This window comes from Hypomesus nipponensis, chromosome 18 (assembly GCF_054491055.1).
Source record: "Hypomesus nipponensis isolate SF chromosome 18, ASM5449105v1, whole genome shotgun sequence".
In the NCBI taxonomy this organism is placed as follows: domain Eukaryota; kingdom Metazoa; phylum Chordata; class Actinopteri; order Osmeriformes; family Osmeridae; genus Hypomesus; species Hypomesus nipponensis.
Genome location: NC_140378.1, coordinates 20530063 through 20543909, shown reverse-complemented (window position 1 = coordinate 20543909; position 13847 = coordinate 20530063). Strand labels below are relative to the sequence as shown.

The 13847-nt window shown below is 48.9% G+C and overlaps 1 protein-coding gene and 1 long non-coding RNA gene across 7 annotated transcripts; one reads left to right on the top strand and one right to left on the bottom strand.

Moving 5' to 3' along the window:
• Positions 1–2402: 2402 nt before the first annotated feature.
• On the bottom strand, positions 2403–9461 carry LOC146252646 (LHFPL tetraspan subfamily member 4 protein-like). The gene is made up of 4 exons (XM_084679143.1): positions 9056–9461; positions 4059–4295; positions 3538–3554; positions 2403–2456 (listed from the first exon to the last, which is right to left on the bottom strand). Exons 1-4 carry the CDS (start codon positions 9459–9461, stop codon positions 2403–2405), a joined length of 714 nt encoding a protein of 237 aa, XP_084535269.1.
• On the top strand, positions 2769–11430 carry LOC146252645 (uncharacterized). Of its 6 annotated transcripts, none has more exons than XR_014731994.1 (7): positions 2769–2998; positions 3828–3863; positions 4075–4230; positions 5062–5290; positions 8078–8334; positions 9061–9428; positions 11318–11430. It is a non-coding gene; the product is annotated as an uncharacterized LOC146252645 (long non-coding RNA). The 6 variants fall into 6 exon arrangements; XR_014731996.1 differs by lacking the exon at positions 11318–11430 and adding an exon at positions 3325–3370 and having other exon boundaries at positions 9061–10239; XR_014731992.1 differs by lacking the exon at positions 11318–11430 and having other exon boundaries at positions 3828–3924; positions 9061–10239.
• The last annotated feature ends 2417 nt before the right edge of the window (positions 11431–13847 follow it).

The following is a 13847-nucleotide window of genomic DNA, read 5'->3' as shown; positions in this document are numbered from 1 at the left end:
CCAACACTTGAATCTCTACGTGCTGATTTAGACCAACACTTGAATCTCCACATGTTGATTTAGACCAACACTTGAATCTCCACATGCTGATTTAGAACAACACTAGAATCTCTACGTGCTGATTTAGACCAACACTAGAATCTGTACGTGCTGATTTAGACCAACACTTGAATCTCTACGTGCTGATTTAGACCAACACTTGAATCTCTACGTGCTGATTTAGACCAACACTTGAATCTCAACGTGCTGATTTAGACCAACACTAGAATCTGTACGTGCTGATTTAGACCAACACTTGAATCTCCACGTGCTGATTTAGACCAACACTTGAATCTGTACGTGCTGATTTAGACCAACACTTGAATCTGTACGTGCTGATTTAGACCAACACTTGAATCTGTACGTGCTGATTTAGACCAACACTAGAATCCACAAAGCTACTCAGTAAATCTTAGGACCAATGCCCCCTACCGGTCCGAATGACTTGAGCCAACGTTCTTAGGCTTTTGATCTTTGACCTTTGAACTCTCAGGCCAGTCTCATCGTCCTTCGACCCGGTGATTGACTGAGTGTTGCCCCTAGATGAGAGTGAGTCTCCTTCACACACTGTGTCAGTGCTCCAACAGCAGGGTTTGGGTTCAAATCCCATTTGAAACAGTATTTGACCCAGGTGTGTAACAAAAACAGTTTTTTTTTCATCACTCCATACCCAAACCTTTAACTGAAGTATTTCAAAGGTTAATTGAACAAGGTACTGGATCATAAAACTGGATATTTTGGATTAAACTCTAAATAGGCGGATTTCAAATATATTTGTCGTCAGCCCAGGTGTCCAGGCTCTGGGGCAGAGTTTTTTCCTGAGTGTTTGGTAGTAAACTAACAGCTGGCAGGATTGTGTGTGTGTGTGTGTATATGTTTTAGTGGCATGTGTGTGTGGTAAGTATATGTGGTGTATTGTGAGTGTGTGGGGTGTCTATCAGTGTGTGTGGTGTATATATATGGTGTATAAGTGTGTGTGTGTGGGTGTGTATCCATGCTAACAGGTGTTGTGGTACTGGTTCCTAATAGTAATAGTGAACCAGCACCTGCTCCAGGCTAACAGATGGGTCCAGGTGGGGGTCACAGAGGTGTGGTCTACACCATACGCAAGCATGGGATCCACCCACCACAACTTCCGGTGTCATTTCCTATGTCATTTCCTGAAGTCAATGACTATAGAATGTATAGTATTGACTTCTGTAAAATTGGTCTATGAACTGAGCATTGATAAAAGGGTGGGGTCACACGCTGACAGTATGGCAGTATAGTTTCATACTATACTACATCCCTGGATCAACCCACCAACACACTCATCGACCGCTAGACCAAAGAAGAGCTTCACCGCAGGCTGGTGTCAAAGTCAGTCAGTCGTTGGCAAGGCTAGTCACATTACAGTAAAGCGTTGTTCCTGACAACGACTGCTTGGTGTCGTGAAATGGCCCCCCTCACCTTCCTCTATCTTTACCTGTCCGGGCTGTTTCCAGCTGAGAACAGCAACACTGGAGACCTAGCAGACTGTTCCTGCTTGGGAAAGGCTAATGGTTTTACTTTTTGTAACAAGAACTGGATAGATCCCAGGGTCTTATTTTAGTGCCTGGATAGAAGGCAGAGAGAGGTTGGGAGTTGTCACTATACAAGTTTAACAACAAGTTTGTACAGATCCTGTGAGAAAAGTTTTGAAAATATTTAAAAGTTTAGGACTACACAAGCTGGGGTTGCAACAGTGATGGTATTTACATGAGTTTGAATATTGATGTAAGCTGTGTTTAATGTCCCAGAGCTGTGCAGTTCTGAAAAGCTGATCTGGGCTGTTCACTGCTGAGTACTGGGCAACATCACTGGTCTCATACACACACACACACACACACTAGTGTTTACTATACAGTGAGTCAAAATCAGATATTTGAATTCACACACTGAGTCCAGACATACACACATACACCCTTATTTGCAAAATATAGCTGATCTTGCAATTATGATCACAGAGGAGAGAAAGGAGGAAAGTAGGGGAGGAGGGGAGGAGGAGAGGAGGGCAGGGGAGAGGAGGGGAGGAGGAGAGAGGAGGAGAGAAGAGGAGGGGAGGGGAGAGGAGAGGAGGGGAGGAGGAGAGAGGAGGAGAGAAGGGGAGAGGAGAGGAGGAGAGGAGGGGAGGAGGGTAGGAGAAGAGGAGGGGAGGGGAGAGGAGGGGAGGAGGAGAGAGGAGGAGAGAAGAGGAGGGGAGGGGAGAGGAGAGGAGGGGAAGAGGGCAGGGGAGGAGAGAGGAGGAGAGAAGGGGAGAGGAGAGGAGGGGAGGAGGAGAGGAGGGGAGGAGGGTAGGAGAAGAGGAGGGGAGGGGAGGAGAGAGGGAGTTCCAGCAGGCAGCTTCAGTGGAGGCGCTGGAGTCCATACCTGGGATCTCGTCTGTCCCGGATTTCAATCTGCAGACACACACAGTGGAGGCAACTGTAACTGCTGTTTGGACTTCAGATTATTTAAATGTTTAGATATATTTGTATTTACATATTTATGTTGATTATTAGAAATATATATATTTTTTTTTTGTTGATTATGATGATTAGATCATTCCATTCCATGAGTCGTATTAGAGGATTTGGTTCACAATAAAACGATTTTTTACTGTACTTGGAACTTCGTCACGTAACGTGAAAATACAGCAGACTACTGATTGGTCAGACAGAATCTCGACAGGGACACACAGACTACTGATTGGTCAGACATAATCTCGACAAGGACACTGCACCCTGCACAAACCCGCCATTTTTAAATGGCCAAGCTAGTATTATATTGGTTGGGGGGGGGGACTACTGTTACTGGACTACTTGATTTAAGGTCGACGAGTGAAACACTTTTGTCAACTGATGAGGGATATTTAACTTCCTGTGGTTGCTGCAGAAAGGATCCAGTGAAAGTGGTGTGTGTTGTCGAAGACGACAGCTTCTTGCAGCGTCACTGTGCGCAGGTGAGGAGGTGAAAAATGAAGTAGCGAGAAGAGTGGAGTCAAGTTGAGCGCCATAATATGTGAACATAGTTGGTTATCATTGTGTAGTCATTCACTGGTTAAATAGATGTTTAGAACAAATTGTGTGATAACTTTATTTTACTGTCGTTTGTTTTAAAAAGCGACAGTTAGCTACCGTTAGCTTTTAGCTAATGTACGGTTCTGTTGCCGTGACGAGTTACCGCTGTGCCGATGAAATCCGAACTTCCGCGTTGTGATGAAATCGTTTTCTCAACCTAGCCAAATAACTTATATTGTTCTTCTATACTCTTTGGCCGAGCTAACAGCCAACAATCTGTCTACTGGAGAGGAGTGTCCGCAATGATTTTACACGTAATGCACATTCCCACAACACTTTACAATACACACAAAACTGTTTACAACACACACCATCACGGGGAACACTTTAGCACAACACATTACATCGCAACATCACATGACACCAGAATTCATAGTACACCTTCACAATCACCACAAAGTTAAATTCCCAGAAAACTTACCCTGGAGACAGTGAAATCTGCAAGAACATAGTCCACAAATTGGTGTAAGAACAACTAACTCACAATTCACATGTTTAATATTTTCAACATATAACTTGAGAGCTGCCTGGTAGGTTGTATAATGTTTTAATTTAAGGTGATCTTGCCTTGAACAATGTTTTATAAAAATAGGAGGCTGTTAAATCCAGAACTGAATAGTATCCCTCATCCTCCCCTCTTTGTCGCTTATTTTTTTTCCTTTTCTACTCTTTATATTTCCCTCCCTCCCTCTCATTTAAATTTACATTTAGTCATTTAGCAAACGCTCTTATCCCGAGCGACTTACAGTAAGTACAGGGACATTCCCCCGAGACAAGTAGGGTGAAGTGCCTTGCCCAAGGACACAACGTAATTTGGCATGGCCGGGAATCAAACTGGCAACCTTCTGATTAATAGCCCGATTCCCTAACCGCTCAGCCACCCTGAGCCCTCCCCTCTTCCTCCCTCCTTCCCCCCACCCACCACCATCCACCTCCCCATACCTTTGCTGTTCTGTAGGTGGTCCAGGTAGAGGTCCTGGTTCTGCCTGTTCCCCAGGACGAAGGCCAGGAAGGAGAGGATGAGGGCGTCCAGGATGCCCATGATGGCCAGGATGTAGGCCCAGCGCACGGAGCAGGCGCCCAGGCTGTACCGGCCTGTCAGCTCCCCACACAGGTCCCTCACCACCTCCGCGTCCCAGCCGTCTGGGAAGATCACACAGCCCAGCACCAGGCACACCGCTGGGGGAGGGGAGGGGAGGGGGGGGGGGGGGAGGAGAGGAGAGGAGATACAAATATACAATGTTATACACTGAGCTCTGAATGAAATGGGGCAGGAAATCTACAACCAGGATATAATGAGAGAGAGAGAGAGAGAGAGAGAGAGAGAGAGAGAGAGAGAGAGAGAGAGAGAGAGAGAGAGAGAGAGAGAGAGAGAGAGAGAGAGAGAGAGAGAGAGAGAGAGAGAGAGAGAGAGAGAGAGAGAGAGAGAGAGAGGGAGAGAGAGGGAGAGAGAAAGAGAGAGGGGAGAGAGAGAGAGAGAGAGAGAGAGAGAGAGAGAGAGAGAGAGAGAGAGAGAGAGAGAGAGAGAGAGAGAGAGAGAGAGAGAGAGAGAGAGAGAGAGAGAGAGAGAGAGAGAGAGAGAGAGAGAGAGAGAGAGAGAGAGAGAGGGGTGATGGAGAAGGTTAGCCGTGTTGTATCTTTTTTCAGCCACGGTGAAGCTCAGTGCAGCATATTGGTCACATGACTGTGTGTTAGTGACTAACATGTCTGGAGAGCAGGGATGTTAGCTACGCTCAGATGGTCATGTCCTCTATGTTGATCTACAACAGGATGTGTTGAACAGTGAAGGCTTTCTCTAGTGGAAAAATTGACAAAACAAGATGGTGCCGATCTATGCACTTTGGTCTCTAACCACCTCTCACCCCTCTCCTCACCCTCACCCCCTCTCCTCACCCTTCCCCACATCCCCCTTGCCTCCTCTTCTCATCCACACACCCCCTGTCAGCCTCCCCCCTCCCACACACACAGTTTCACAACCAGCTGTCTAAAAATATTTGCGTTCTCTGAGAAGAAGAAGAAGAAACACTTTGAAGTTGTCGTCCGTTTCCCTCCCCTGCTGGAGATGGGATCTGTTTCTGGAGAGAACTTCAAAGAGCTCAGGAGATGATCTGGGAGACAGACAGACAGATCGAGGGAGCAAGATGGAAAGAGATGGATACAGAGAAATAAAGAGTGTAAGCTAAAGAAACGGATTGAGAGGGAGACAGAGTTGGAAAGGTAGAAAGAGAGTGAAGTAGAGAGACATAGGTAGAGAGATAGAGAGAGAGCTAGATAGAGCTAGAGAGACAAGCTGGGAGAGAGACGGAAACATCTTACTACAGAGAAAGAGAATATCCTTATAATTCCTGTTTTGATTAGTTGGGGAGAGGGCTGGGGCTGGGGAGAGGGCAGGGGCTGGGGCTGGGGAGAGGGCTGGGGCTGGGGCTGGGGAGAGGGCTGGGGCTGGGGAGAGGGCTGGGGCTGGGGCTGGGGAGAGGGCTGGGGCTGGGGTTGGGGAGAGGGCTGGGGCTGGGGAGAGGGCTGGGGCTGGGGAGAGGGCTGGGGCTGGGGAGAGGGCTGGGGCTGGGGCTGGGGAGAGGGCTGGGGCTGGGGCTGGGGCTGGGGAGAGGGCTGGGGCCGGGACCGGGGCGGGGGCTGGACTTTACTAGGGCACTACACAACCTGGGGCTAGATGTTTGCTCTCTCACTCACATTCTTTCTCTCTTTCTTCACACAGCTCACACACACATGTACATACACACACACACACACACACACACACACATGTAAATACACACACACACATATGTACGCACACAAACACACACACACAGCACACAATGCTAAGGGTCAAAAAGAAAGGACTGCATTATTCAGGCTGTAATTTATTTTTAGCTCGAGCCTCCATGACTTTGGAATTATTTATTAGGACAGATCATTAAAACATGTTACATTAGGCTGGGAAACCCTGGCAGAGAGAGAGTGCAAGAGAGACAGCGAGGGGGTGGAGGGAGAGTACAGAGAAGGAGGGAGGACAGAGGGAGGACAGAGGAGAGGACAGAAATAAAGACCAAGAGGAAGAGAGAGAAGGTTGTGGAAGACAGGGTGGGGGGAGGGGAGATAGAGGGGGGGTGAGAGGAGACAGATAGAGAGAGAAGCAGAGCTAGAGACAGAGAAGGGGGAGGGGACTCCCTGGGGATACACGCTGTAAGAACTGTAACCCTGCTGTAAAATGGGGGCAGAGAAAGAAAGAAACGGATAAAGGAGTGGGAGAAAGAAAGAAGGATGGTGAGTGAGAGGGAGAGGGAGAGGGGAGGGACAGGGAGAGGGAGAGGGAGAGGGAGAGGGAGAGGGAGAGGGAGAGGGAGAGGGGAGGGAGAGGGAGAGGGAGAGGGAGAGGAGAGGAGAGGGGAGGGAGAGGGAGACGGAGAGGGGAGGGAGAGGGAGAGGGAGAGGGAGAGGAGAGGGGAGGGAGACGGAGAGGGAGAGGGGAGGGAGAAGAGAGGAAGAAGAGAGGAAGAGAGAAAGTGAAGGATGGAGAGAGAGAGAGAAGGAAAGAGAGTGAGTGATGGGGAGAGAGAGAGTGAGTGATGGGGAGAGAGAGAGAGAGAGAGTGATGGGGAGAGAGAGAGAGGGAACTCCCTGAGGATACATTCTCCTGTACTATTAATAACTCCACCACTGCTGCACCTGTTCCGTCTGGCTGCTGCACACTGCAGGCAAAACACTTCCTGTACACGTGACAGCACTTACACACACACGCTCACAAACACACACACACACAAGTTCATGCATTCACTGTCTTCTCCCAAATAAAACCTCTGTCACACTATCTCTTCCCCTCCCTCTCTCTTTCTCCCACCCCCTCTCTCCTAACCCCTCTCTCTCCCAACCCCTCTCTCTCCCAACCCCTCTCTCTCCCAACCCCCCTCTCTCCCAACCCCTCTCTCTCCCAACCCCCCTCTCTCCCAACCCCCCTCTCTCCCAACCCCCCTCTCTCCCAACCCCTCTCTCTCCCAACCCCTCTCTCTCCCAACCCCTCTCTCTCCCAACCCCTCTCTCTCCCAACCCCCCTCTCTCCCAACCCCTCTCTCTCCCAACCCCCCTCTCTCCCAACCCCCCTCTCTCCCAACCCCTCTCTCTTCCAACCCCTCTCTCTCCCAACCCCTCTCTCCCAACCCCTCTCTCTCCCAACCCCTCTCTCTTTCTCCCTCCGTCTCCCACCCCCTCTCTCTGCCTCCCTCTCCCTGCCTCCCTCTCCCTCCATACCTAGAAGAACAAAGCAGAGAGAACAGATAGACTCGTTAACAGCATGTTAACATCCACACACTGGGTGGAAGGGGGGGGGGCGGCGGATGGATGGAGGGGGGGAGGGAGGGATAAAGAGGTAGAAGTATTGGGGGGGATTAAATGGTGAAGATATGGATGGAAGTGTGAAAGGATAGAGGGATGGGAGATGGGGATGGATAACAGAATGGAGGGATAGGAGACTCAGGCAGAAGGAATGCAGAGTAATGAGATCATCATAATGAACAAGTATCTCCTGTTATATAACCATACTGCTGGAGCCTGTCAGACACACAACTGAGGAGAGAGGGGGGAGGGAGAGAGAGAGGTAAGGAGAGAGGGGGAGGGAGAGAGAGGAGGGGGGGGAGAGAGAGGGGGGGGGGAGAGAGAGGGGGGAGGGGAGGGAGAGAGAGGGGGAGGGGAGGGAGAGAGAGGGGGAGGGGAGGGAGAGAGAGAGAGAGAGAAAGAGAGAGAGAGAGGGGGGGAGAGTCCTGTCTATCTCTGCTAATATCCTGTAGTTAACCAACAGAGGTCAAATACTATTGTGGTATTACTAGCCAATGTGACATGCTTGACTACTAATACACACCTCCCTCCCTCCTTCCATTTCTCTCCCTCCTTCCATCTCTCTCTCTCCCTCCTTCCCTCTCTCTCTCCTCCCATATCCCTTTCTCCAAACCCCTTCACTCCTCCAGGGTTGAAGAGACAAAAGACAGAGGAGATACACACAGACAGACACACAGAGACACACACACACACAGAGAGAGACACTGCTCAGTGCCGAGTCCTGCCGTCTGCCCCCTGCTAACCCTGGCATGCTCTGCCCTGCCATGTGCCAGCGCTGCCCGCACCAGCCTGAAGCAGCTGATTACACGACCACTTCTTGCCTGGAGCAGTTGATTACACGACCACTTCCTGCGTGGGGGAGAGCGTCGGGCCCCCGGCCAATCCTGTAAGAGTGTTCACCTGTACACCTATACACAGGCCAGTGTGACTGAACACCTGTCTGTCTGACTGAACACCTGTATGTCTGACTGTCTATCTGCATGGATACCTGTCTATTTATCTACCTGTCTGTCTGAATGGGACATCTGTCTGTCTGAGTGGGACATCTGTCTGTCTGAATGGGACATCTGTCTGTCTGAATTGGACACCTGTCTGTGCACCTGTCTGCAGAGTGTGAATTATACAATGACAATCGGGGGGGGGTCAACTTCTCCAGGACATTTACAATTACAAGTAAGAACGATATATAAATGTATCGACCCCCCCCCCCAACCTGTTGTTTTGATCTCTTTTGGGGGGGGTCCAAGTCTTAATTAGGGGGGTCAAGACGCCCCTGTAATTCAAACCCTGCCTGTCTGTATGGATACCTGTCTGCACCAGGAAACCTGCTTGTAAACCTGTCTGTCCGTCCCGCATGTCTGCCTGTCTGTCTGTCTGTCTGTCTTTATGCCTGCCTGCCTGCCTGCCTGCCTGCCTGCCTGCCTGCCTGCCTGCCTGCCTGCCTGCCTGCCTGCCTGCCTGCCTGCCTGCCTGCCTGCCTGTCTGCCTGTCTGTCTGTCTGTCTGTCTGTCTGCCTGTCTGACCACCAGCCTGGCCTACATCCTGCCTGCCTCGATTGTAACATCACACCCATCTCTGCCGTCTGGCCCACCCTCTTGTGCACCTACCACAGAGCAGCTGCATCCACGCGCAGGTCTTGTAGACAGTGGCGGTGTTGCAGAAGAAGAACAATGCCATGCAGGCGATGCACCCCAGCGTCAGGACCATGGACAGCAGCACGAATACCGACGCCGTCTTGAAGGCACCGGAGGGGATCGAGCTGAAATCGGCAAAGCTCCCCTGGCAAGTGAGCTCCCGGTTGGGCGAGCCGCTACCAACGCAGTGCCGGAAGAGGCCGAAGTAACCGGCCTGCGGCGTGTTGACGCTGTCACCGATCCAGTACGGTTCGATGAAGACCACTACGTTGACGATGGCGAAACAGATGGTGAAGATGGCCCATAGGACGCCGATGGCGCGCGAGTTCCGCATGTAGTTGTCATGGTAAATCTTGGAGGCTTCTTGCGAGGGCAGCATTTTCTCCTGTCACGCGGAATGTTCCTTTCGTTTACCCCGGCGTCTCAGACGCTTTCCCACCGTGTCGTGTTTTCTACTGACTACCGTTCTCTAACCGTGTTGCCAAACACTGTCTTGTTGTAGCCCAATCTGTTTTCAGAATTCAGGTTTCAGGTAGGCCTTTTCAGAATGGGTCCAATGTCCACTAATGTGGTTCAGCAAGCATTCTTATCGCGTTCGTTGGGAGCATCTGTAAACATGTATATGACTCCACAAGGCCACACATTGTTGTAGTTAATGGCGATGCTACAGTGTCTCTTTGACGAAAATAATAACCAACCGTCGATGAATAATTAAAATCCAGCGGTTTAACATGGTTGTCTAACACCCAAACCGCTTCTTTCCCCTTTTAGACATGAAGTGAATAAATCCAGCCATCCATAAGATGATTGTCTAGTGCCTTACAAGAAGCTCTGGAACATTGCTCTGCTTAAACGTTGTTCTCTTTTCTCCTCCTCGAGCTTCAGTTTTCATGCCATGTTGCCTAGCGCCAGCGGTGGTGTAGGCTGATTCCGTTAACGTGTAGCATCCGTTCCCGTGTGTCTTGATTGCAGTAGCTCTGTTGTAGACCGTCTTCTTATCTTGACACAATAAATATAATTTTAAAAGTAAAAAATGTCAAGTCCTCAATCAGACAACCCCCGCCTCTGAGACTCCACCATCGTTTTCGCCGTGTGTCTCGCGCCCCTCTCGCCCTCGCCTCTCCTCCTTCGTCCGCCTCCGTGTCTTTCTCTCCGTGGTTTCCCTCGCGCGCTCGCGTAGGATGCCGAGTTGCCGCTGGAGATGACAGACAGGGCGCGCTCACGTCGTGCGTGCTTAGAAAGGGGTTTCTCAAACAAATGCCCCCTCCTAGACGACTTTTATGATGATGATGATGATAATTGTAAAATGATGATCAAGGTAATTACTGAGAGTAATAGGGGATTTTTTTAGTATGATTTCCTTAAAGATGTTAAACGTTTGGCCTTTTTATTCGGATTCAACATCACGGTCCAACATCCGTCTGTCAGGCAGTCGGTTCTACCATGTTCACGAGCACCTGGATGCTGGCCTGAGAACGAGATATTTTGTCTGGATTGAATAGTCTATATGAGTACAGCGTACTGCTGTATGTGTGTGTGTCCGTGCGTGCGTGCGTGCGTGCGTGAAATTCATACCACGCAGAAACAATTATCAACTGAAAATTATCAACGCGCTACTGAAAAATAATTGAGTGCCTTCAGTACCTAACCCGCTCCTTCAGGAACAGACTGACTGCGATCCACATGTATCCAATGCCATTCACACTGTTTACCACTAGAGTGCAGCGTTTTATAACGTAGCATGAGCACGGCGGTTTAAGCCACAAATTTGATTCTAATAGCCTACATGTTCTATAAATGCTTTTTTTTTTTTTACTGCTGGATTGCTTAAATGATAGGCTACTGTCTATGCAATGAAGCATCACTAGGGTTACTGTTAAAATGATTGATCATTGACCGATTGTTAGGATTTATATCATTTTTCCCAATGGGTTGCAGTGTAAACCGACTGAAGTGGAGTTGAGTGAAGCCCCCTCCCCACCACACACACACACACACACACACACACACACACACACACACACACACACACACACACACACCTGTCATCTCCTACAACTGTTGAAATTCCTTAAATACTTGGGTGATTTGTGTCAACCACTGCAAGGTTACCATGTGGATCTGCCCCATACTGACTGGGAGGCACATAATGAATCTTGATTACTGAACAAATCCACATGAGTGATGGAGGTCTGTGACCCAGATCTGAGGTCGTTTTCATGATGGTTCTAACAGGAAGTTGGAAGGTTGTGAAGGAGGAAGTGGCTCCAGAATCAACAACCTCTGACCTCCAGCCGGAAACAATAACAAGGAAATAATACCAAAGAATATTGCTTCCTGTCAGGAAGGTAAGCAATGACTATCTTCTCTCTCTCTCTCTCTCTCTCTCTCTCTCTCTCTCTCTCTCTCTCTCTCTCTCTCTCTCTCTCTCTCTCTCTCTCTCTCTCTCTCTCTCTCTCTCTCTCTCTCCCTCTCCCTCTCCCTCCTCTCTCTCTCTCTCTCTCTCTCTCTCTCTCTCTCTCTCTCTCTCTCTCTCTCTCTCTCTCTCTGTCTCTCTCTCTCTCTCTCTCTCTCTCTCTCTCTCTCTCTCTCTCTCTCTCTGTCTCACATACACACTCACTTCCCCACAGCTTAACTTGTTTAGAGGGAGTGAGAGGCAGTGATTGCTCAGCACAGTCAGTGAGCATGCCTGTCCACCATGCCGACAACGCCCCTCCAGAGTTCTGATTGGGTGTTGGCACCTCCAACCAGGAAGTAAAACGTCCCAATCAGACACATTGTTGCATCATCACGACGAGTTGACAGAACAACTTCCAGACATTCTGGGATGATTGGATGGGATTGGAGCTGTGGGAACACACTGATGAGGTGTGTGTGTGAGAGAGAGAGTGTGTGTGTGTGTGTGTGTGTGAGAGAGAGAGTGTGTGTGCGTGTAAGAGAGTGTGTGTGTGTGTGTGTAACAGAGAGGGAGTGTGTGTGTGTGTGTGTAAGAGAGTGTGTGTGTGTGTAACAGAGAGAGAGTGTGTGTGTGTGTGTGTGTGTAAGAGAGTGTGTGTGTGTGTGTAACAGAGAGAGAGTGTGTGTGTGTAACAGAGAGGGAGTGTGTGTGTGAGTGTTTGTTGACCCCCAAATTTGTCAAATCAGAGCAAAGTATTTCCTGATTACATTTGTGCTCCAACATATCTGGGTCCTGTGAGTAAGTCTGTATTTGTGAGCACGTGTGTGTGCATGACGGAGTGTGCATGTGTGAGTGAGTGTATGACATACATACATACATACATACATACATACATACATACATACATACATACATACATACATACAGACAGACAGACAGACAGACAGACAGACAGACAGACAGACAGACAGACAGACAGAGATAGATAGATAGACAGCCAGACAGCCAGACAGACAGACAGACAGACAGACAGACAGACAGACAGACAGACAGACAGACAGACAGACAGACAGACAGACAGACAGACAGACAGACAGACAGACAGATAGATAGATAGACAGACAGACAGACAGAGATAGATAGGCAGACACTATGTCTGTCTGTGCAAGCTGACGAGCTGGGTATCTCAAGGTTATAAGGACACTAGCAGTGCTGGCTTGTTTGCAGGTGTAATGACAGTGACTGGTGTAGGCAGTCACACACCCACACACTTTGGCTTTATGAGAAGACCACACACACGCGTAGACTCCTGCTTTGTGACAAGAATACACACATGCTCAGACAGTACACCACAAAGATGCTTCAAAACACAAACACTGCCTCCAGACAGAGAAGATGGGAATCCATACTCTGTCTGGGTCAGTAATCTCTCTCTGTCTTACACACACCCTTGATCTCTTTCTCTGACACGCACACATTCATCACTTTCTCTCTTGCATGCACAAACACACATTCTCTGACACAGACACACCCTCACACACACCAACAATCACACATTCACTCTCACACACAAACTCTCACTAACTTTATCTGTATGAATTCACTTTCTCTAACTTTCTGCTGTCGCCATCTTTCGCTCACAGTAGTCTCTCGTCCGGGAGCGTGCAAAATTTCAATCTGTACCTGATCAGCTCTCAAATTGAGTGTCTCTGCCGAACTCGGTACTCAGACCGCGGGCAGAAATAGCATCTCTCCATCATCCATTTAAAACCGTCAGCAACTGCACCGCTGATATCATCTCCCCTAGCGACAATTACCGACATAACCAGTCTCGGGTGGATAGGGGTGTTATGATGTTAGATAAATAACCCTCCAGTGATTGCCATTACTGCTGAGGCCTGTTTGATACCGTTAATTGTTGAACTTCCCATATTGAATTGCAGTGTGCATTTATAATCGTTTTTTAATTATTTTCGGTGTTTGTTTATGTCGATAATTTGGAGCCAAAAGGTATTTCCAACAACGCCGTAGGATAGGCTAATTGTTGTTAACCGAACAATAGTCACAGAGAGTGATAAATCTGTTGTTTGTGTGAGACAGCCACACCCAAACGGGAAGATAAATATTCTCAGAGTATGCATTTATTTGTTGTTGTTGGTTTACATAAGAGCATTACCCCCATCCCACAAACTGTATTGAGAGCTTAATAACTAAATCTCTGACTATAATTGATTACTAGCAGGTTCTACCGCTTAGCCGCTTGCGCTTGACACCACCTCGAGAGCGCCGGAAAGAACACGAAGTTGGGGAGAATCCGGTGATGCTGCTTCGAGGCGCGTGCGTTCTCGCCGTTCAGCTGCGAACACC

Excerpts from the sequence above, each read along its gene's own strand:
- LOC146252646 (XM_084679143.1), bottom strand. The coding sequence starts at position 9,461 with ATGCTGCCCTCGCAAGAAGCCTCCAAGATTTACCATGACAACTACATG. Across the intron at positions 4,296-9,055 it reads GTGGATGCAGCTGCTCTGTG|CGGTGTGCCTGGTGCTGGGC; the intron begins GTAGGTGCACAA and ends CCCCTCCCCCAG.